General features: G+C 46.1%; 1 protein-coding gene across 3 annotated transcripts in view; it reads right to left on the reverse strand.

Moving 5' to 3' along the window:
* The window catches only part of B3GNTL1 (UDP-GlcNAc:betaGal beta-1,3-N-acetylglucosaminyltransferase like 1), a 254,602-nt gene that overhangs the window by 171,555 nt on the left and 57,745 nt on the right, over nucleotides 1-25,302 (reverse strand). For all 3 annotated transcript variants that reach the window (XR_012226679.1, XM_073559612.1, XM_073559613.1), the window contains one exon: nucleotides 17,994-18,059. Coding sequence is in view for 2 of the 3 variants with exons in the window: in XM_073559612.1 (XP_073415713.1) it covers nucleotides 17,994-18,059 (66 nt within the window). In the remaining variant the exon portion in view is untranslated. The remainder of the gene's footprint in view (nucleotides 1-17,993; nucleotides 18,060-25,302) is intronic.

Here is a 25,302-nt window from a genome sequence, read left to right on the forward strand (position 1 = left end):
CGGGTACCACTCCTCTCAGCTAAGAACAGGAAACTGAGGCTACAATTTGCACAAGCTCATCGAAATTGGACAGTAGAAGATTGGAAAAACGTTGCCTGGTCTGATGAGTCTCGATTTCTGCTGCGACATTCGGATGGTAGGGTCAGAATTTGGCGTAAACAACATGAAAGCATGGATCCATCCTGCCTTGTAACAACGGTTCAGGCTGGTGGTGGTGGTGTCATGGTGTGGGGAATTTTTTCTTGGCACTCTTTGGGCCCCTTGGTACCAATTGAGCATCGTTGCAACGCCACAGCCTACCTGAGTATTGTTGCTGACCATGTCCATCCCTTTATGACCACAATGTACCCAACATCTGATGGCTACTTTCAGCAGGATAATGCGCCATGTCATAAAGCTCGAATCATCTCAGATTGGTTTCTTGAACATGACAATGAGTTCACTGTACTCAAATGGCCTCCTCAGTCACCAGATCTCAATCCAATAGAGCATCTTTGGGATGTGGTGGAACGGGAGATTCGCATCAGGGATGTGCAGCCGACAAATCTGCGCCAACTGTGTGATGCCATCATGTCAATATGGTCCAAAATCTCTGAGGAATGCTTCCAGCACCTTGTTGAATCTCTGCCACGAAGAATTGAGGCAGTTCTGAAGGCAAAAGGGGGTCCAACCCGTTACTAGCATGGTGTACCTAATAAAGTGGCCAGTGAGTGTATATATATCAGCACCACACCTATTTACAGGTTGTATGTGGCATTGCAACCCATCCTTATTCATTACAATAGAGCAGGGCTGCAGTACCAGCCACGCGTGCTGCTGTTTTTGTCATCCAGAACAACCCCTTTTGAAAGGAGCAGGGACTGATATTTAGTATCAATAGGAATTCATAAGTGCCTAAATACCAAATATTCTTGATTATTAGATGCGCTCATCAGTCGAAAGCCCAAGAATAAACCAACAACATTTGCGGTCATGAGTTATTTTTGCTCCTTGATCTTCTGCGTCCGAAATCGTTGGCATTGTTACACTTTCGGGATTACTAGAGGTAGAACTAAAAGTAAATTTGACAAAAAATAATTTTTTTACGAAAAATTTTTTTTAATGCATACTGTTCCTCCAAGAGACAGTGTGCCTGCGCTGACATTACTGGGATAGTTGCGGTGTCAGCTTGTGATGTGCTGAAGAAAACACAAGGCGCCGAAACCCCAGGAATGTTTATGTGTCATTATATGTCGGTTTTTTGCCGCTTCCTCCACCTCCAGCTGACACAGCGCGCTCACTTCTAATTGAATTGTAATTAAATGCGGGGAATGCAGGACAGATGTGGGGAGGAGTCACCGTATATAACCGGCCGGGACTACACGACATGACATACAGCACTTCGGATCACATCAGCCTATATATACATTGTGTGTGCATAAAGTGCATCGTAGATGTGTAATCCATACGCTTACAGACGTGTAAAGTAGGTGGGAAAGCACCACTATGTGCGGTGTATCCAAGTGTATGTACTTATGTATGTGTACAATATGAATGTATGTATACGAGTGTGGGTAATGTATGCAGTATGAGGGTATGCACATGTATGTGGAATTTACACAGCATTAATGTGTGTATGAGTGTGTACAGGATGAATGTATGTGCATGAGTATATGTGGAGTCCCCTCATATTGAACACATTACTCCTACACATACAGTATATTCATACTGTATACATTTCACACACGTGCAGACCCTCATACTGCACACATTACTCATACACATTCATACTGTATACATTCCACTCACATGTGCACACACACTGTACACTACTCCTACACATTCATACTGTATATATTCCATACACGCACATGTGTATCCCCTCATACTGTATACATTCCACACATGTGCATCCCCTCATACTGCACACATTACTCATACACATTCTTACTGTATTCATTCCACTCACATGTGCACACACACACTGTACACTACTCATACACATTCATACTGTATACATTCCATACATGCACATGTGTATCCCCTCATACTGTACACATTCTACACACGTGCATCCCCTCATCCTGTACACATTACTCACACATTCATACTGTATACATTCCATACACGCACATGTGTATCCCCTCATACTGTACACATTACACACACGTGCATCCCCTCATCCTGTACACATTACTCACACATTCATACTGTATACATTACACACACGTGCATCCCCTCATCCTGTACACATTACTCACACATTCATACTGTATACATTACACACACGTGCATCCCCTCATCCTGTACACATTACTCACACATTCATACTGTATACATTCCATACACGCACGTGTATCCCCTCATACTGTACACATTCTACACACGTGCATCCCCTCATCCTGTACACATTACTCACACATTCATACTGTATACATTCCATACACGCACTTGTGTATCCCCTCATACTGTACACATTCTACACACGTGCATCCCCTCATACTGTACACATTACTCATACACATTCATACTGTATACATTACACACACACACGTGCATCCCCTCATACTGTACACTACTCATACTGTATACATTCCACACATTACTCATTCATACTGTATTCATTCCACACAAGTGCATCCCCTCATACTGAACACATTACTAATACACATTCATACTGTATACATTACACACGTGCATCCCCTCATACTGTACACATTACTAATACACATTCATACTGTATACATTGCACACACGCACATGTGCATCCCCTCATACTGTACACATTACTCACACATTCATACTGTATACATTACACGCACATGTGCATCCCCTCATACTGTACACATTCATACTGTATATATTGCACACACGCACATGTGCATCCCCTCATCCTGTACACATTACTCACACATTCATACTGTATACATTACACACACACGTGCATCCCCTCATACTGTACACTACTCATACTGTATACATTACACACATTACTCATTCATACTGTATTCATTCCACACAAGTGCATCCCCTCATACTGTACACATTACTAATACACATTCATACTGTATACATTACACACACGTGCATCCCCTCATCCTGTACACATTACTCACACATTCATACTGTATACATTCCATACACGCACATGTGTATCCCCTCATACTGTACACATTCTACACACGTGCATCCCCTCATCCTGTACACATTACTCACACATTCATACTCTATACATTCCATACACGCACATGTGTATCCCCTCATACTGTACACATTCTACACACGTGCATCCCCCCATACTGTACACATTACTCATACACATTCATACTGTATACATTACACACACACGTGCATCCCCTCATACTGTACACTACTCATACTGTATACATTCCACACATTACTCATTCATACTGTATTCATTCCACACAAGTGCATGCCCTCATACTGAACACATTACTAATACACATTCATACTGTATACATTACACACGTGCATCCCCTCATACTGTACACATTACTAATACACATTCATACTGTATACATTGCACACACGCACATGTGCATCCCCTCATACTGTACACATTACTCACACATTCATACTGTATACATTACACGCACATGTGCATCCCCTCATACTGTACACATTCATACTGTATACATTGCACACACGCACATGTGCATCCCCTCATCCTGTACACATTACTCACACATTCATACTGTATACATTACACACACACACGTGCAGACCCTCATACTGCACACATTACTCATACACATTCATACTGTATACATTCCACTCACATGTGCACACACACACACTGTACACTACTCCTACACATTCATACTGTATATATTCCATACACGCACATGTGTATCCCCTCATACTGTATACATTCCACACATGTGCATCCCCTCATACTGCACACATTACTCATACACATTCTTACTGTATTCATTCCACTCACATGTGCACACACACTGTACACTACTCATACACATTCATACTGTATACATTCCATACATGCACATGTGTATCCCCTCATACTGTACACATTCTACACACGTGCATCCCCTCATCCTGTACACATTACTCACACATTCATATTGTATACATTCCATACACGCACATGTGTATCCCCTCATACTGTACACATTACTCACACATTCATACTGTATACATTCCATACACGCACATGTGTATCCCCTCATACTGTAAACATTCTACACACGTGCATTCCCTCATCCTGTACACATTACTCACACATTCATACTGTATACATTCCATACACGCACATGTGTATCCCCTCATACTGTACACATTCCACACACGTGCATCCCCTCATCCTGTACACATTACTCACACATTCACACTGTATACATTGCACACACGCACATGTGCATCCCCTCATCCTGTACACATTACTCACACATTCATACTGTATACATTACACGCACATGTGCATCCCCTCATACTGTACACATTCATACTGTATACATTGCACACACGCACATGTGCATCCCCTCATCCTGTACACATTACTCACACATTCATACTGTATACATTACACACACACACGTGCATCCCCTCATCCTGTACACATTACTCACACATTCACACTGTATATATTGCACACACGCACATGTGCATCCCCTCATCCTGTACACATTACTCACACATTCATACTGTATACATTCCATATACGCACATGTGTATCCCCTCGTACTGTACACATTCTACACACGTGCATCCCCTCATCCTGTACACATTACTCACACATTCATACTGTATACATTCCATACACGCACATGTGTATCCCCTCATACTGTACACATTCTACACACGTGCATCCCCTCATACTGTACACATTACTCATACACATTCATACTGTATACATTACACACACACGTGCATCCCCTCATACTGTACACTACTCATACTGTATACATTCCACACATTACTCATTCATACTGTATTCATTCCACACAAGTGCATCCCCTCATACTGTACACATTACTAATACACATTCATACTGTATACATTGCACACACGCACATGTGCATCCCCTCATACTGTACACATTACTCACACATTCATACTGTATACATTACACGCACATGTGCATCCCCTCATACTGTACACATTCATACGGTATACATTGCACACACGCACATGTGCATCCCCTCATCCTGTACACATTACTCACACATTCATACTGTATACATTACACACACACGTGCATCCCCTCATCCTGTACACATTACTCACACATTCATACTGTATACTTTCCATACACGCACATGTGTATCCCCTCATACTGTACACATTCTACACACGTGCATCCCCTCATACTGTACACATTACTCATACACATTCATACTGTATACATTACACACACGTGCATCCCCTCATACTGTACACTACTCATACTGTATACATTCCACACAAGTGCATCCCCTCATACTGAACACATTACTAATACACATTCATACTGTATACATTACACACGTGCATCCCCTCATACTGTACACATTACTAATACACATTCATACTGTATACATTGCACACACGCACATGTGCATCCCCTCATACTGTACACATTACTCACACATTCATACTGTATACATTACACACACATGTGCATCCCCTCAAACTGTACACTACTCATACTGTATACATTCCACACATTACTCATTCATACTGTATTCATTCCACACAAGTGCATCCCCTCATACTGTACACATTACTAATACACATTCATACTGTATACATTACACACGTGCATCCCCTCATACTGTACACATTACTAATACACATTCATACTGTATACATTACACACACGCACATGTGCATCCCTCCATAATGCACACATTACTCACACATTCATACTGTATACATTACACACACGTTCATCCCCTCATACTGTACACATTCATACTGTATACATTGCACACACGCACATGTGCATCCCCTCATCCTGTACACATTACTCACACATTCATACTGTATACATTACACACACACGTGCATCCCCTCATACTGTACACATTCATACTGTATACATTCCACACATTACTCACTCATTCATACTGTATACATTCCACATACACGTGCATCCCCTCATACTGTACACATTACTCATACACATTCATACTGTATACATTGCACACACGCACATGTGCATCCCCTCATACTGTACACATCACTCACACATTCATAATGTATACATTACACACACGTGCATCCCCTCATACTGTACACTACTAATAAGGTATACATTCCACATACACGTGCATCCACTCATACTGTACACATTACTCACATATGTTCTGGACAAAACAGAATTCATCATCTTTCCCCCATCTCACGTGACCCCCCCTACGAACCTATCAATTACAGTAAATGACTGCCCACTCTCCCCAGTCCCACAAGCTCGCTGCCTCGGAGTAATCCTTGATGCTGATCTCTCCTTCAAACCACATATCCAAACCCTTTCCACTTCCTGCCGACTTCAACTCAAAAATATTTCACGCATCCGTTCATTCCTCACCCAAGAATCTGCAAAAACCCTAGTCCATGCCCTCATCATCTCTCGCCTTGACTACTGCAACCTCATGCTCTGCGGCCTCCCCTCAAACACTCTCGCACCCCTCCAATCTATTCTAAACTCTGCTGCCCGACTAATCCACCTGTCCCCCCGCTATTCCCCAGCTTCTCCCCTCTGTCAATCCCTTCACTGGCTCCCAATTGCCCAGAGACTCCATTACAAAACCCTAACCATGACATACAAAGCCATCCACAACTTGTCTCCTCCATACATCTGTGACCTCGTCTCCCGGTACTTTCCTGCACGCAACCTCCGATCCTCACAAGATCTCCTTCTCTACTCCCCTCTTATCTCCTCTTCCCACAATCGCATACAAGATTTCTCTCGTGCATCTCCCCTACTCTGGAACTCTCTACCACAACATATCAGACTCTCACCTACCATCGAAACCTTCAAAAAGAGCCTGAAGACCCACCTCTTCCGACAAGCCTATAACCTGCAGTAACCACCGATCGACCAAACCGCTGCACGACCAGCTCTACCCTCGCCTACTGTATTATCACCCATCCCTTGAAGATTGTGAGCCCTCGCGGGCAGGGTCCTCTCTCCTCCTGTACCAGTTATGACTTGTATTGTTTAAGACTATTGTACTTGTTTTTATGTATACCCCCCTCACATGTAAAGCGCCATGGAATAAATGGCGCTATAACAATAAATAATAATAATAATAATAATATTCACACTATATACATTCCACACGTGCACAAAATCATACTGTGCACATTACACATACTCATACATTCATACGCTACACATTCTCGTGTATACATTCATACTGCGCAGATTACACCTACATGTGCATCCCCTCATACTGTACATGTTGAATGTGTACAGTATGAATATGGGTATGAGTAATGTGTGCAATATGAGGGTGTGTGTACTATGTACAGTACAGTGGAATATGCAGTGACAGGCACTATACATGTAGCAGGTGACCCCTGCACTGCAGTATGTACGGTAAGACGTGTGACGTTCATGCCGATCTTACTTAATATCTGCACGTTTCCTTCCTATTTCTGGGTAATAGATTTCCTCTTTCTGCCGCCTGCACGTCTCTGGAGATGAATTATAACTGATCAGATTATTATAGCTCCGCCATATATGTCAGAGCAGTACACAAGTACCCTCCGTCCTGGCACTGGTGGGGATCATCATTTACTAGGTCACAGGTTTCTGACCAATCTCGGAGTACTGGCCATATTGGTTGTCACCAAATTTCCAGGGAACAGATAGCAGATGTCACTTCCAGGACCGACGAGATCTGTTTTTGGTGAGGATGCACTCCTCTGGGTACTGGACACAGGAGTATGGGAAAGCAAGGGTCGGTGGACATAAGCAGTGTACATTGTACAAGTTCCCACCACAAATGGTGGAGAACACGGGCAGCCGCACTGTTATGTACACCGAAATCCTGTAACCCAAGCTGCTGGCCCAGACGTAATTCTGGAGGGGGAAGGTAGTGGCCTGGAACTTTCCCATGGTCGATAAACTGGGGGCATTTCAAAGCAAGACCCCGCATCCACAGTCCTTAGCAATGCCTGCACTTGTAAAGAGGCAAGGGATCAGAGGAGCCCAAGCAGCAGGCAACACCACAAAGGATCACGTAAGGATGGGTTCTTGTGTTAAGTGGGCATCATGGCAGGCCGGGGTCTGTTCTGCAACTTACTAGTGGATTATATTTGTATTCCGTATCAATATTTCTGCTTGCACTAAGTGAGTGGAGACATTCTAATTTATATTCCGAAGCTAAATACTCCTACGGATGTCAGGCTTCACCCAGCTGTTTGTTACAGTTGGACCCAATCGAGACAATCCAGTGTGAGAGCGTAATATTATATAACAGTGGCACAGATATTGCGCTGCGGACAAGCTCCACTGCCGTGACAGATCAGTACTGAATGGGGAGGAAGAAATAGCGGCTGGGCCTGGCGACAGTCGCCCCTGAATGTTAAGTGGCTTTAATTAAGGACGAGCAGGGGGATCCGCCCGCCGCCATGATAATTATTTAATTAGGGAGGATTCCGTCCTGATTACCAGTCATGGGGCACAACTTTACGGGTTGCAGGGGGTGGGTGAGTGCAGAGCCGGTCGTGTCGAACAGACCCCGCTAAGCTGCTGGCATGGAGCTCTGCCAGGATGAGATGCGGTGCCAAGCACGGACGCTTCCACAGAGGAGGGAAGGTGATTAATAAAATAAGTAGAGTGGCCTGTGAACCGAGCAAATGGCCACTTTTCTTAACGATTCTCTCCGGATAAGAGCTCGCTGTAAAGCGACAGCTGCGCCGTTATCATGATAGCAAGATCCACCTTGACGGGCGCATAAATTACACATTCATGTTCGGATGGGGAGGGGGAAAATTATTCTTAAAGCAATTTGTCACCAACGTGACGAGGTTATTGAGAAGGTCCAGTCGAAGGATAGATGCTCTCTGTGATGGCAGATAGTAAAAAGAAAAAACTGTCGCAGTCCACAAGAGACCGGGAGATTTGGTCTTCAGTGGCCACAATATAAAGCAAGGGCACATTAAGAGACTTGTGCTCCGAGTGTTCAGATACCTTCTTGGTATATGGAGGGAACAGCCCACAAGACCCGCCGTATACCGGGAACAGCCCCACAAGACCCACCGCATACTGGGATCAACCCACAAGACCTGCCGTATACGGGAACACCCCACAAGACCCGCCGCATATCGGGAACACCACACAAGACCCGCTGTATAAGGGAACAGCCCACAAGACCCGCTGTATACCGGAACAGTCCACAAGATCCGCCGTATACCGGAACAGTCCACAAGACCCGCCGTATACCGGGAACAGCCCACAAGACCCGCTGTATACCGGGAACAGCCCACAAGACCCGCTGTATACCGGGAACAGCCCACAAGACCCGCCGTATACCGGGAACAGCCCACAAGACCCGCCGTATACCGGGATCATCCCACAAGACCCGCTGTATTCCGAGAACACCCCACAAGACCTGCCATATACCGAGAACACCCCACAGGACCTGCTGTATACCGGGAACACCCCACAAGACCTGCCGTATATATGGGAACACCCCACAAGACCTGCCATGTACAGGAACACCCCACAAGACTTGCCGTATACGGGAACACCCCACAAGACCTGCCATCTACAGGAACACCCCACAAAACCTGCTGTATACCGGGAACAGCCCACAAGAATTGGCATGTAACAGAGAACAAGACAAGACCTGCTGCATAATGGGAAGATGACAAGACACCACATACCATATAACAGGAAGAAGCCACACAATGCACCATATACCGAGAGACACACCATACATCGAGAACAGTCCACAAGACCTGCTGCATAGTGGGAAGATGCCACAGGACCCACTGTATACCGGGGAACACCCCACCAGACCAGCCATATATACCAAGAACACAATCCAAGACATGTGGTATACCGGGGGGAGACACCCCTCCAGATCTGACGTATTCCGTAAACCCTTCACCAGACCAGCCACATAGTGGAAAGAAGACAAGACCCGCTGTACATCAGGAAGATGCCACAAGACCCACCATACATCGGAACATCTCACAAGACCAGTGGTAGACAGGAAAAGATGTCACAATACCCACTGTACATCGAGAACACTCCACAGGACCCGTATACTGGAAATCCTACAAGACCAGTCACATACTGGGAAGATGCCATAAGACCCGCTGTCTACTGGGTACACGCCGCAAGACTTGCCGTATGCCGTGGACATCCCACAGGACTCACCATATACTGGGAAATTCCACAAGATCTGTCACATACTGGGAAGACACCACAAAACTTGTCGTACAGTGGGGACACCCAGTGAGAACCTCTGTATACCAGAGCACCCAGCAAGATGCGCCGTAAACCGGGACATCCCACATGACCTCTAGAAAACTGGAGCCACCCAAGATCTGCCATATACCGTGAACACCCCCGCAAGATACGCCGTATACCGTGAATTCTTCAAAAAAACGCTGTATACTGAGACCAACCAGCAAGACCCGACATTTTGGAAATTACCCTGTCTAGACATTACAATTGGGCCCTTTTGACAGACACTCAGCTCTTCCGCTTGCTCCTTTTCCCGCTTCCACTACACAAAACTTAACCCGAATGAATATAAAAACAAAAGCTTCCACAGAATCAATTCCCACTCGCAAGATGGGAGTAGTAGTTCTGAGCCGCACGCACTTTCAATTGCTGGGACTGAGCCTTGTTGCAGGAGCGTGCCAGCGTTTCAGGACAAGGCCAGGTCGGCTGGACACTCTTTGATCCCGGGAGAGAATGACTTCCCCTGGAAGCGGAGGGAAAGGAAGCGGAGACACGGGGACATATTTTAGTCGTAACAAAATGTAAACAGAAGAAGGGCAGTGACTGATCTCGCGGAGGGATGTAGCAAAAGGCGTAACCGCAACACCTTTCCTGTCAGCCCGAAGATGAGCCAAAAGCTGGACCCACGACAAGAAAAACATGCTGGCCGCTATTCTTAAGTCTATGAGTGTGTGGAAGATCATCTGCCCATGAAAACAAGTCATCCTCATCCGAGCAGGCCTGAGGAACACGTTACTCTCATCACTTTGGGGTCGTCAAACAGGTAGGGGGCACAAAAAGAATTGGAGCAGCAGACAAGGATTAAAGGCATGAAAACCATTTTAATGTCTAATTTCTAGGCCGAGATACGATGGATTGAAGATAGAGGCCTGAAGCCCGAGGCTGCACTACTGAGAGGTCCTGATGACATCTGAGTCCTGACAGTGATGTCATCGATCCACTCACGCTGTCAGTGACATCACTGCACCAGACAGAATCAGGAGGCCTAGTGTCACCACAGGCTCTCAGTAGTGCAGCCTCAGGCTCGGCGGTGCAGATTGGCAGAAGGTTATGTCCTACCTGAGCCGCCTCATGTGTCACATACCACACATACTTCATTACATGATAGCTGCGTTTTACGGAGGTAATTACACACATACCTTCCCTTATATGTATAAAAAACTCATCTGCCTTAAAGGGAAAGTGCCCACCTAAGATTTTACTATAAGAAGGTGTAAAGCTTCCCCCAATAACCTGTGTATAATATCGCTCTTTTCTGGGAGCATCCCAGTCATTCTGCGTACATTACCTCCTTAAAGGGCTTGTCTGTAATTACCAAGCCCCGTTAATTGATGGATAAAGAAGCCATGTTTTTCTCATCCTAGACAACCCCTTTAACAGAAAAAGTCCGATGGTCGGGTGGCTTCAGACACTGAATGACCATGTACAAAAGAGTCACTGAGGAGAAGCTTATAGCTTCATGACTGACACGTCAAGGATGCCACTGAGCTTCATCGGCATGACCGGTATTCCACAGTCATGTGACCAGTCAGACCACTGCACTTCATTGTCTTTTTGTTTTGTTTTTTTAACATGACGCTGCAAAGGTAAAAATAACACTGTGTGCTGCTGTCCATACACACGGCGACAGTGGTTGTTGTGTCTGTGCACAAGTACAATATGTTTATTCTAGCCTGCAGGCAATGTTCATTGGGCATACAAACAATATTTAAAGGGGTTCTCCGAACAAAGTACAAAATGCCGCCACATGTAGTATTAGAATCATAGAATAATAGAATCATAGAATCGTAGAGTTGGAAGGGACCTCCTGGGCCATCTGGTCCAACCCCCTGCTCAAAGCAGGATTCGCTAAATCATCCCAGTCAGATGTCTGTCCAGCCTCTGTTTGAAGACTTCCATTGAAGGAGAACTCACCACTTCTCGTGGCAGCCTGTTCCACTCATTGATCACTCTAACTGTCAAAAAGTTTTTTCTAATATCTAATCTGTGTCTCCTCCCATTCAGTTTCATCCCATTGCTTCTAGTCTTTCCTTGTGCAAATGAGAATAAAGTTGATCCTTCTACAATGTGACAGCCCTTTAGATATTTGTAGACAGCAATTAAGTCTCCTCTCAGTCTTCTCTTTTGCAAACTAAACATTCCCAAATCCTGCAACCTTTCCTCATAAGACAGGGTTTGCAGACCGGTCACCATTCTGGTCGCTCTTTTCTGAACTTGCTCCAGTTTGTTGATGTCTTTTTTAAAATGTGGTGCCCAAAACTGGACACAATATTCCAGATGAGGTCTGACCAAAGAGGAGTAGAGGGAAATAATGACTTCACGTGATCTAGACTGTATGCTTCTGTTAATACATCCTAGAACTGCATTTGCCTTTTTTGCTGCTGCATCACACTGTTGACTCATATTCAGTCTGTGATCTATTAGTATACCCAAGTCTTTTTCACATGTGCTGTCACTTAGCCCTATTCCTCCCATTCTATATATGCTTTTTTCATTTTTATTGCCCAGATGTAGTACTTTGCATTTCTCCCTGTTAAAAACCATTCTGTTAGTTACTGCCCACTTCTCCAGTTTATTTAAATCTTTTTGAATCCTCTCTCTCTCTTCTCTAGTATTAGCTATCCCTCCTAGCTTTGTGTCATCAGCAAATTTAATCAGTTTACCCTCAATTCCTTCATCTAAATCGTTGATAAAGATGTTGAACAATACAGGGCCCAGGACAGAGCCCTGTGGTACCCCACTTGAGACATTCTTCCAACTGGATGTGCAGCCATTTACGACCACTCTTTGGGTCCGATCACTAAGCCAGCTATGAATCCACCTAACAGTTGCCTTGTCCATTCCATACTTAGTCATTTTTTCAATAAGGATTGTATGAGAGACTTTGTCAAATGCTTTGCTGAAGTCAAGATATACTATATCTACAGCATTTCCTTGATCCACCCAATCAGTGATACCGTCATAGAAGGAAATTAAGTTAGTCTGACATGACTTATTAGTTACAAACCCATGCTGACTGTTTGATCACTTCATTCTTATCCAGGTATTGACTTAAATGTTGTTTAATAATTTGTTCAAAGATCTTTCCTGGTATAGAAGTCAGACTCACCGGCCTATAGTTGCCTGGGTCCACCTTCTTCCCCTTTTTGAAGATAGGAACAACATTTGCTCTTCTCCAGTCTTCTGGCACTTCTCCTGTTCTCCAAGAATTTTCAAAGATTATGGAGAGTGGTTCAGAAATTTCTTCTGCTATCTCCTTCAGTACTCTGGGGTGTAATTCATCTGGACCTGGAGACTTGAATTCATTTAGGTTAGCTAAGTGTTTCCTCACTATCTTTCTGTTTATAGATATCCTGGATTCTTCTATTCCCTTAATAGGACAGTGAATAACAGTTGGTGTTACATTTCCTTTCTGAGAGAAAACAGATGCAAAATAGGAATTTAAAAGTTCAGCCTTCTCAACATCCTGTCTTACCATTTCATCATTTTCATCCTGTAAAAATCCTATAGCATCTTTGACTTTTCTTTTACTTTTGACATATCCCCAAAATCCTTTATTATTGCTTTTGACATCTCTTGCAAGCCTCAATTCATTTTCAGCTTTAGCTAATCTGATTTGTGCCCTGCAGATTCTGCAGACAGCATTATATTCTTCTTTAGATATGCCTCCCTCTTTCCATTTTATAAACATTTTTTTCTTCCTTCTTAGCATGTGCTTAAGTTCTGTGTTCACCCATCCTGGTTTCCTTAAATGCTTCCTATTCTTCCCTCTTTTCGGAATTGTTAACAACTGTGCTTTGAGAATTTCATTTTTCAAGATTTCCCATCCTTCCTGGACCTTTTTGTCTTTAAGGATATCCAGCCATTGGATCCCTCCAATTATCTTTCTGAATCCCTTAAAATCTGCCTTTCTGAAATCTAACTTTGACGTCTGAGTCTTCACAGGTCTTCCGCCTCTAGTTATCCAAAATTCTAAAATAGCATGGTCGCTACCTCCTAGGGTTCCAGCCACATTTACCTCCTCAACCATTTCCTCCCTGTTTATAAGAATTAGATCCAAGGTAGCAGTTCCCCTTGTTTTCTCCCCTACTCCCCTCCCTATTAACATTTATTGCTATCGAGTATTAACATTTTGTTTCTGAAAGCCACTCCAGCGGACTGGTGCTGCACTCTTTGCACATAAGCGATTGATCATGTCTGTTTTGTAGGGGTACAATGGATTGCTCATGCCTGGATGGAACTAAGGGATGGAAGGGAAACCTGCATAATCTCTGACATGGGACTGGCCATACAAGGAAGGTTATAATTTACTATCTGTACAGGGGCGATTAGTAAGGTCTGTTCCTTGAGGAATATATAACCCGCTCTCCCTTCAAAGGTATTCAAGGCTGCAACCTTGCTTCTTTCAGAATCAACTCATTGTGTTTGATCTATGTGAATGGATAGACACAGAATTCTACCGTGCCAAGTGATTCTGCAGCAGCTGTGGTGGCTTATCAGCTGCTGCACAACCTCTTTGAAAGGATTACTGTGCTTAATCCCATGTACAGAAACCGTTCAAGAACACCGAAATCTAAGTCCAATGATGGCGCCTCCTAAGAAGGGTTAAAAATGTAGTAATCCCAATTAGGGGCCGATTCCCACGCACAGGATTCCCACTTGCCAAGATTCCTACAGTGTAATTAGAGGACACAATTGTGGCCGAGCAGCAAATTAACATTTGTGCTGTATCCAAATGGCATTGTGAAGCGGTCAGGGCCCGTGACAAGAGGGCCCTCCGTACACAGAGAACACCGGAGGATGAGGGAGAGGGACCCCACCATACCAGGGTACACAGAGGGATAAAGAGAGCACGCAGGAAAGAGAAATGGAGCGAGCAGCAGATAAAGGACAAAAAAAAGTAGAGCAAGCAGGATGAGCGCAAAATGTAGGCGATAGGAATAGACCAGGTAAAGAAGAGGGAGCAAGCACCAAAGAGTGCAGGAAACAACACGCCTCAGAGAAAGGAGAGAGGAAAACAGAAAGAAAGCGCATCACAAAACAAGATGAAGCGCAGCAGCAGCAGTGCGAGACAGAGCGCAACAGGAGCGGCACCAGTGCAAGGCTAAGGGGGCAGCAGTTGCAGCGAGAGACAAAGAGCGCGGCGGGGGCGGCAGTTGCAGAGTGAGATGAGGAGCGCGGTCAACCAAGAGAGGACAAGAGAGGAATGCGGCGAATAGAAGAAAAAAAAGAACAGAGGCCAAGAGAGAGCGAGCGACAGACAGAGCGAGCGAGCGACAGACAGAGCGAGCGAGCGACAGACAGAGCGAGCGAGCGACAGACAGAGCGAGCGAGCGACAGACAGAGCGAGCGAGCGACAGACAGAGCGAGCGAGCGACAGACAGAGCGAGCGAGCGACAGACAGAGCGAGCGAGCGACAGACAGAGCGAGCGAGCGACAGACAGAGCGAGCGAAAAAGCGGCAGATGGATAGAGAGAGCGGCCGAGAGAGAGAGCGGCCGAGAGAGAGAGAGAGCGGCCGAGAGAGAGCGGCCGAGAGAGAGAGAGCGGCCGAGAGAGAGCGGCCGAGAGAGAGCGGCCGAGAGAGAGAGAGCGGCCGAGAGATGGAGAGAGGCCGAGAGATAGAGAGAAAGAGGCCGAGAGAGTGGCCGAGAGATAGAGAGAGCGACCGAGAGTTAAGCCCCCGTCACACAAGTTTTGTGACGCAATAGCGATCTCACCAGCGAGATCGCGGTGTTTGACAGCCGTCAGCAACCGGCCCCCCTGCCGGTTATCGCTGATCGTTCCTGAAAAGTAAGGAATTTTTTTGGGTCTTTGGTCTCCCGCTGGCCTGCACACATCGCTGCGTGTGACAGGCGGGAGAGCAACGACCAGCGATCAGCACGCTGGTAACCAAAGTAAACATCGGGTTTCTAAGCACCGCGCGGCGCTTAGAAACCCGATGTGTACCTTAGTTACCAGCGCGCTGATGCAGGGAGCTGGTAACCAAGGTATACATCGGGTTTCTAAGTGACGCGCACCACTTAGAAACCCGATGTGTACCTTAGTTACCAGCTCCCTGCACCAGCGTGCTGGTAACTAACATACAGAGCGACGCGCCCACTCGGCGTCGCTGGTGCTGATCGCTGGTGAAGCTGCCTGTTTGGCAGCTCACCAGAGATCATGTAGCGATGCACCAGCGATCCTGACAAGTTGATATCGCTGTCGGGATCGCTGGTGAGTCGCTATGTGTGATGGGGCCCTTAGAGAGAGAAAGCGTCCGAGAGATAGAGAGCGTGGCCGAGAGATAGAGAGAGAAAGCGGCCGAGAGATAGAAGGCAAGTGGGAGCAGAACTTGTTGAGTACAGCTGTTGGTCCAGCCCTAAAGGTCGATCATTGGACATGATGCTACAAAGTAGTGAAAGGTACTGCTTGCAGAAGACGGATTAGTCACTGGCCACCATGACGCTAATGTCGTGCACGGCGTGAGGTCACATGACCAGTGTTGGCCGTTGTTACCCACTGTGCCCCTTGATTCCGATCTATGATGGGGAGGGTGGATGATACAAATCCAATCCCGCAGTGACGAGCCGTCCTACAGAAAGCAGCCTAGGCGGAAATGATTGGTGTCCACAAGGGGAACAATGGCAGCAATGTGCAGAAATGCGGGCTCCTCCAAGAACCCACCTAACCACATTGCTCGCCAGGCGCAGCAAGCTGATTACAGCTGCCTCCTTTAACCCCTGCTGTGCCAGCTCAACGTGCCCCCAGCCATGCACCAGAAATCTGACTGGAGCTGCCCAATAGAGACCGTGCCCGCTGGCGTTTTCTGCCACCGTGCTAAGTATACGATTCCCAGCTACGTCCTCACCATTGAGGCATATAGGAAGTAACAGTCACATCATGCAGCGCCCCCATGTGCCATCAATAAGGAGCCACAACATGACCAGTGCTCGGTGTGTGGAAAACCAGTGTGACTGAACTGGAGATGGAAAACCTTTCTTCAATATCTGACTCATAACTTGAGATATTACTGATTAAAAAGGTAGAGGCCTGAAGCTGCACTACTGGGACATCATGATGATTGCATGTCTCCTGACATGCCAGGTGCAAACCAGTGGCAGCCAATTTCCATGACAGGGGACATGCCGTCAGAATCTCCCAGGATCATGTCAACCTAGAAGATACTAACTTGGATCCACATCCTCATCTACACGGTTTCCATTCTAGGTCTCATTAGTGCAGCTTCAGGCTTGGATCCACAGCCTCATTTACAAGGTCTCCATACCAGGTCTCAGTAGTGCAGCCTCAGGCTTGTAGATCCTAGAGATTGGTTTGTGACAGCCACGTGTGGACAGTGATGTGGATGTGACTATATCCTGGCACTGCGGAGGGTAATAGCTCTGTGAGTGACGTCAGTGCAGGCCGATCACCTCTACTTGGTCAGGAATGTGCTGAGGTATCCGCACTCGGTGAGGCCAATAGGAGGCGCCGCCTGGGCTTCACCTTCCTGGATTGTGACAGAGCCTCCTGTGAGGCCTAGAAATGAGCACTGCCCCCCACACATCAGACTTGGGACCACCAATACTCACACACTGTGGTCTGCCCTGCGCTGCCTCATACTGGAGCCGTACTCTCTGTGGCATCATGACGTCATCCTGTAGGAAAGAGAACGGTGTGATATCATCAGTCACATGAGCGCAAAATCCTCATCCCCACGTAACATCTGATATGTAAAAGTGCTGTGTAATATGTAGGTGTTGGCGCTACATAAAGTTATTTTTAGCCCCAGTATATTACATTATTATACAGTACCCATGTTGTATCGTCCCACCTCACCCATTACCCATGTTGTACAATTGCTGCCACATACGTAGTGCACAATGCCGTCACAAAGGTAGTCTACAATGCCATCACTTACAGGTGCTTCTTACAAAATTAGAATATCATCAAAAAGGTCATTTATTTCAGGTCTTCCAATACAAAAAGTGAAACTCATATTATATAGAGTCATTACACACAGAGTGATCTACTTCACGTGTTTATTTCTGTTAATGTTGATGATTATGGCTTACAGCCAATGAAAACCCAAAAGTCATTATCTCAGTAAATTAGAATGAACAAAAAACACCTGCAAAGGCTTCCTAAGAGTTTAAAAAGGTCCCTTAGTCCTTTTCCGTAGGCTCCACAATCATGGGGAAGACTGCTGACTTGACAGATGTCCAGAAGGCAGTCGTTGACACACTCCACAAGGAAAGTAAATTTTGCATTTCATTTGGAAATCAAGGTCCCAGAGTCTGGAGGAAGAGTGGAGAGACCACAATCCAAGCTGCTTGAGGTCTAGTGTGAAGATTCCACAATCAGTGATGGTTTGGGGAGCCATGTCATCTGCTGGTGTAGGTCCACTGTGTTTCATCAAGGCCAAAGTCAGCGCAGGCTACCAGGAAATTTTACAGCACTTCATGCTTCCCTCTGCCAACAAGCTTTTGGAGATGGAAATTTCATTCTCCAGCAGGACTTGGCACCTGTCCACACTGCCAAAAGTACCAATACCTGGTGTACAAACAACAGTATCACTGTGCTTGGTTGGCCAGCAAACTCGCCTGACCTTAACCTCATAGAGAATCTATGTGGTATTGTCAAGAGAAAGATGAGAGACACCAGACCCAACAATGCAGATGAGCTAAAAGCTGCTATCAAAGCAACCTGGGCTTCCATAACACCTCAGCAGTGCCACAGGCTGATTGCCTCCATGCCACGCTACATTGATGCAGTAATTGATGCAAAAGGAGCCCCGACCAAGTATTGAGTGCATTTACTGAACATACATTTCAGTAGGCCAACATTTCAGATTTTAAAATCATTTTTCAAGCTGGTTTTATAAAGTATTCTAATTTACTGAGATAATGACTTTTGGGTTTTCATTGGCTGTAAGCCATAATCATCAACACTAACAGAAAAAACATATGAAATAAATCACTCTGTAATGACTCTATATAATATGTGAGGTTCACTTTTTGTATTGAAGAACTGAAATAAATTAGAATATCATCAAAAAGTTAATTTATGAGAAGCACCTGTAGGTAGCGCACAATGCTACAGTATCATATAGGTGGCGCACAATGCTACCATATTACCTTTGTGGTTATATTATCACTTAGGCCTGTTTCACACATCAGTTTTTTCGTCAGTTAAAATCCGCTAAAATGGCGGACAACGGATCCGTTTCTGTACTGACCACGTTTGGTACTGGACCGTTGTTTTAACGGATCCGGTGGGGGAGAGAGGGAGGGAGAGGGAGAATTTTTTTCAGACGCCAGAATTGAGTTTAGGGTTAAATTTCCGACACAGGCATTTCTCCCGGGCATGCGCAATAGAAAATGCGGATCCGGCCGGGGGAAAAAACGTTTCATTGCCTGTCCTGTCCGCTCAGCAGACGGCAAAATCTTGGCGGATCCGTAAAAAAACGGATCGAACGGATGACCATCCGTCAAGATCCGCCGTTAATACAAGTCAATGGGGAAAAAAACGGATCCGCCAAGAAAAATGGCGGATCCGTTTTTTTAGCAAAACGGCGGATTTTGACTGATGGGGAAAAACGGATGTGTGAAACAGGCCTTATGCGATGACATTGTACATTACCCGCGTTATATCAACACCTGTTATATGGCCCATCACGCCCTTTGGCATTACCTTGATTATAGCAAGTGATTGCACATTACAACCGCCGCTCGTCTCCTATAAATCACAGGTGCTTTATTATACGGTGACTGATGACACTGTGCGGTCTCGGGGTATAAATCTACCGGTTGCAGCGGATCCATGTGACACTTCTCGCTGACACTTTACGGTTCTTGGCCTCCGAGCCCCCGTGTATATGGCCAGCAGCAGGGGTGGGGCAGGAGCCCCTGATTTGGCTCGGAGCCAATAGATAAGATAGAAATGCAGAAGTGACAGGCGAGATTTGGGGAAGTGGCTGTCATGTTGTGCCCTGACATCCATGTGACCTTGTGCAGGTCTATTACGAGCGGGGTGAGGCATCACGCGCTGCCTCTCTTAAAGGGACACCCCTTATTCTGTAACACCGAAGACACTAGGACCTGCAGTATCTTTCTGGCATGACTAATGCAGGACCCTCCCACCACAAATGTCGGACCCCTCAACCAGGGCTGTGGAGTCGGAGTGTCGTAGTCGGTGCTCATTTTGGTGGAGTCGGAGTTGGAGTCGGTATAAAATGGACCGACTCCTAAAATATATAATAAATTGGGTACAGTAGTTCAATGCAGAATGTGCTGAATATTTTTTCATAGGAATTTGGGAATGTTATGAAATGTCCTATAAATGGCTGTTCTATTCCTGATCTAAGGCTACATTCACACACAGCGTTTTTCCTGCGTTTTTTGAGGATACGTTTTTCAATTGCAAAAGCAGATCAGCTTTTTAAAAAACCGCATCACCTGAAAGGTTTTTGAACTCATAATGTTTTCAATAGCAAAAGCAGATTAGAAATCTGCTCTATCTACTGTATGTATATATCCATTTATCCATATCTGTCTATCCATATCATATCTGTACCAAAAAGAATGAAAGCTGGATAGTACACAGACTAACACTCCCTTTTTTTAGCACCAGTCAGGTACACCTCATAGCTGCCCAAAAGGACCCCCAGGACAGGCATTGCTCGTCTTCAGTAACAAATAAATATCAATTGATAGTTGGAATAAATAGACTGCATTCACCACATCTTCTTAAGGTGCAGGCATTATTTTCAAGTGTAGGGGTGTGCAGTATGAGGTTCTGCAGCAGCTGAGGTGTGCAGTTTGAAATTCTGCGGAACAGTATGAGGTTCTGCCCCTCCCCTAGGTTTGATCTTGATCCTGGCTACGCCCATAGTGTGAATGTAGCCTGAGGATCTAGGCTTCATCTTAGCCGAGATAAGTCATAGTGTGTGTGTGTGTTTGTATGTGTGTGTATATGTATATACCTCAAGACTACCTCTTGAAGCTCATCAAGAGAATGCTAAGAGTGTGCAAAGCAGAAATCAAAGCAAAAGGTGGCTACTTTGAAGAACCTAGAATATAAGACATACAGTATTTTCAGTTGTTTCACACTTTTTTGTTAATTATATAATTCCACATGTGTTAATTCATAGTTTTGATGCCTTCAGAGTGAATCTACAATTTTCATAGTCATGAAAATAAAGAAAACGCTTTGATTGAGAAGGTGTGTCCGAACTTTTGGTCTGTACCGTATGTGTGTAATCGATATTACATAGTGTATTACATAATTACAATTTATTACAGTTTTTTGTGTTCTAAAGTTGTATTCCAATAAATATATATTATGTTCTAGCTAAATATCTTGATTATTGGATCATAGAAATGATTAAATGTCTGATGTTCATATTGTACTACAATAGATTTTTCACTTAAATATAAGCAATATATGGGGGAGTCGTGGAGTCGGAGTCGGTGTAAGGGAAATTGAGGAGTCGGAGTCGCAGGTTTGGCTTACAGACTCCACAGCCCTGTCCTCAACTCTGCGAGGGAACTGCAGCACATGCCCCTTTAAGAGAGCCCCGTCAGCTTCACTGGAACGGCTAATGTTCGTCAGGACTGCGACTGCCCCAGAAAACCAACTTTCTAATTACTGCAAGTTTCAGTGCATTTCATAAAGTTTTCCAGATCTCCGCAGTCTCGTATTTCTTCCAGCAGAGGGTTCGTTACAGTTGTATAGTGCAGGAGAACGCTCCAGGAGCTGGTGACACCATCAGCACAAGCCCGCCACCATGTATCGCGTCCTGGGCTGTTGAGCTCAAAGCACATTGTCTGGACCTGATAGAACTGTAACAGACCCTCAGCTGTGAGAAGTGTTCGGTCAGTACACATTGTCAAAGTCTAGATGTGAATAGGAATCATTCAACCCAATGGCAGCAAGCAGACGTCTGGAGAACAGGGAATGTGTCAGTGAGACCCTCACAGACCCCAGCACTATCCAGCCGTACTGGATCTGCAGCTCACAGCAATTTCCAGCTTCTAACCATTTTCCAGATCTCTGCTTGTGTCTGTGAATGGAAACATCCTGGTTACATCCAGAAGTCAGAACTTCCTCCAGACACAGCACATCTGAGGGTCTGCTACAATTGTGTGCCATCTGGACGAGGTGCTGCAGCAGCCGAGGTGCGTGTTATGTGGTTCTGCAGAAGCTGAGGTGCACACTATGAGGTTCTGTGACAGCTGAGGTGCGCATTATGAGGTTCTGCAGCAGCTGAGGTGCGCATTATGAGGTTCTGCAGCAGCTGAGGGGCGCATTATGAGGTTCTGCGGCACCTGAGGTGAGCACTATGAGGTTCCGCGGTAGCAGAGGTGCACATTTTGAGGTTCTGTAGCTGCTGAGGCGTGCAGGAGGTTATGTAGCAGCTGAGGCGCGCAGTGGGAGGTTCTGCAGCAACTGAGGTGCGCAGTAGGAGGTTCTGCAGCAACTGTGGCGCGCAGTAGGAGGTTCTTCAGCAAATGAGGCGCGCAGTAGGAGGTTCTGCAGCAACTGAGGCACGCAGTAGGAGGTTCTGCAGCAACTGAGGCACGCAGGAGGTTCTGCAGCTACTGAGGCATGCAGCAGGAGGTTCTGCAGCAACTGAGGCGCGCAGTAGGAGGTTCTGCAGCAACTGAGGCGCGCAGTAGGAGGTTCTGCAGCAGCCGAGGTGTATAACGAGGTTCTGCAGCAGCCGAGGTGTATAACGAGGTTCTGCAGCAGCCGAGGTGTATAACGAGGTTCTGCAGCAGCCGAGGTGTATAACGAGGTTCTGCAGCAGCCGAGGTGTATAACGAGGTTCTGCAGCAGCCGAGGTGTATAACGAGGTTCTGCAGCAGCCGAGGTGTATAACGAGGTTCTGCAGCAGCCGAGGTGTATAACGAGGTTCTGCAGCAGCCGAGGTGTAAAAGGAGGTTCTGCAGCAGCCGAGGTGTATAACGAGGTTCTGCAGCAGCCGAGGTGTATAACGAGGTTCTGCAGCAGCCGAGGTGTATAACGAGGTTCTGCAGCAGCCGAGGTGTATAATGAGATTCTGCAGCAGCTGAGGTGTATAATGAGGTTCTGCAGCAGCCGAGGTGTATAATGAGGTTCTGCAGCAGCCGAGGTGTATAATGAGGTTCTGCAGCGGCTGAGGTGTATAATGAGGTTGCTCAGTAGAGGAGGAGCCAGTGCACAGTCCAAGGGAGGGTCAGGCTCTGCCCGGGGCAGTGGATGATGGGAGTTGTGAGCTCTCAGGATGAAATCTGCAGATGTCTGAAAACCTCTGAGTCACAGAACAGATTCTCCGTGGAAATAAAGTGGAGAAAACAAAAACAGCCCTGTGCACCCGCGGCTGCCAAGAGAGGGCGGGTGACTGGGGCGAGAGGGTCATTGCTTCCCCATGGAGCACTGCAGACAACACAAAGGGGAGCTCCGCCCGAGCGTAGGACCGGCACACGGAGTCAGCTGCACTGTATGTCACACTGGCCGCCATCTGCGCTTGCTGTCAGTGAATAAGAGCATTCGCGCTCCATGCAATCACCCCACACCTCGCAGAGCAGAGCTACAACTGTATCCAGTCTGGGCAGTCCACTCACCACAAAGCTCTACTGTTACAATGTACCAGTGCAGGTAAAACAGGTCAGTGTAAGAGGCAGACTGGCTGTCCATGGGGGCCAGGACAAGTTTTCAGCCTCAACAGGTAAACAAGAGAGTATCCTGTTAACGGACAGCAAACAGACATCTTGAGGAAAGCAAGGGAAAAAAACGGACAAGTGCTTTTCATCAAGAGTTCAATCTCCAGGCCCCGGGGAATATACAGTCAGCCCTTCCTGCCATGAGAAATAACATGATAAACATACAATTCTGACAGCCACCACCAGGGGAGCTCAGGAGTTACTGCATACATCTATAACAGTATGCAGTCAGCTCACAGGCTCCCTCTAGTGGCAACTTCTGGAAAACAGCATTTTATCTTTCGTCCAAGCTGGGGGAGCTTTGAATCAGAAAGCTGAACCTCATGGAGGTATTAACGGCAGAGAATACATAATACAGCTCAGTCAGGGTAGTAGGTTGGCTGGCAAGTGGTTAACCAATGCCCATGCTGCAGAGAGTACCTGTCCAGACAAAGTTGGAGCCACATGTACTAGTCATATATGAACTGGAGGTCCACCTGTCCCTTATACAGACGTCCTCTGACCCTGTGTGTCATCTCCACCCACATGTATGAAGACCAGAGTCTGGGGCCTAGGACCTAATTTGACCAATCTGCCCAACAGCTCCACTTGGTCCATAGAAATTTCAATTTGGATGGTGCCAATAGTTTCAGGAAAAGATGGCCGCCCACCTCCTTCCCCCACCCCCACACACTTCCCAAGGGAGGAACCGCTCACTGGGACTGGAGGATTATTCACGGCCTTGACTTATGACACAAGATCTTATGCAGCTGTCCTTGGGTGGAGACTGACTCAGCAGAAAGTCCCAGGGGAGTATGATTCAGACCCCATGAAGTCCAAGATGGGGGGGGGGCTTTCCATGTTCATCCAACCCAATGACAAAAAAAAGGTGGAATTAAGTCAACCAAACCCATATCAGGAGTCATTAACCAGAACTCATTTCTTCTACTGGGCCGCTTATTTACGCAAACTTTATGGGACCACTTGCACACCAGGGATAGGTAGGCATCTACTGGATCATAAGGGATTACAGAGACCCTACTAAACCACACAAGGTGAACCTGAACTAGGAAAGACTCCAAGATCCCACCCTAAACTGAGGCATTAATATCCTTACTGGCTCACCACCTACTGGCCCATAATAACCTCCCTTAACTGGACCACTGAACATAGCACGGTCTCCACTTGACCACCACCAGAGCACAGGGCCCATGCT

The sequence above is a fragment of the Dendrobates tinctorius genome, unplaced genomic scaffold, assembly GCF_039654945.1.
Source record: "Dendrobates tinctorius isolate UK_male_01 unplaced genomic scaffold, ASM3965494v1 ptg000014l, whole genome shotgun sequence".
Lineage (NCBI taxonomy): Eukaryota > Metazoa > Chordata > Amphibia > Anura > Dendrobatidae > Dendrobates > Dendrobates tinctorius.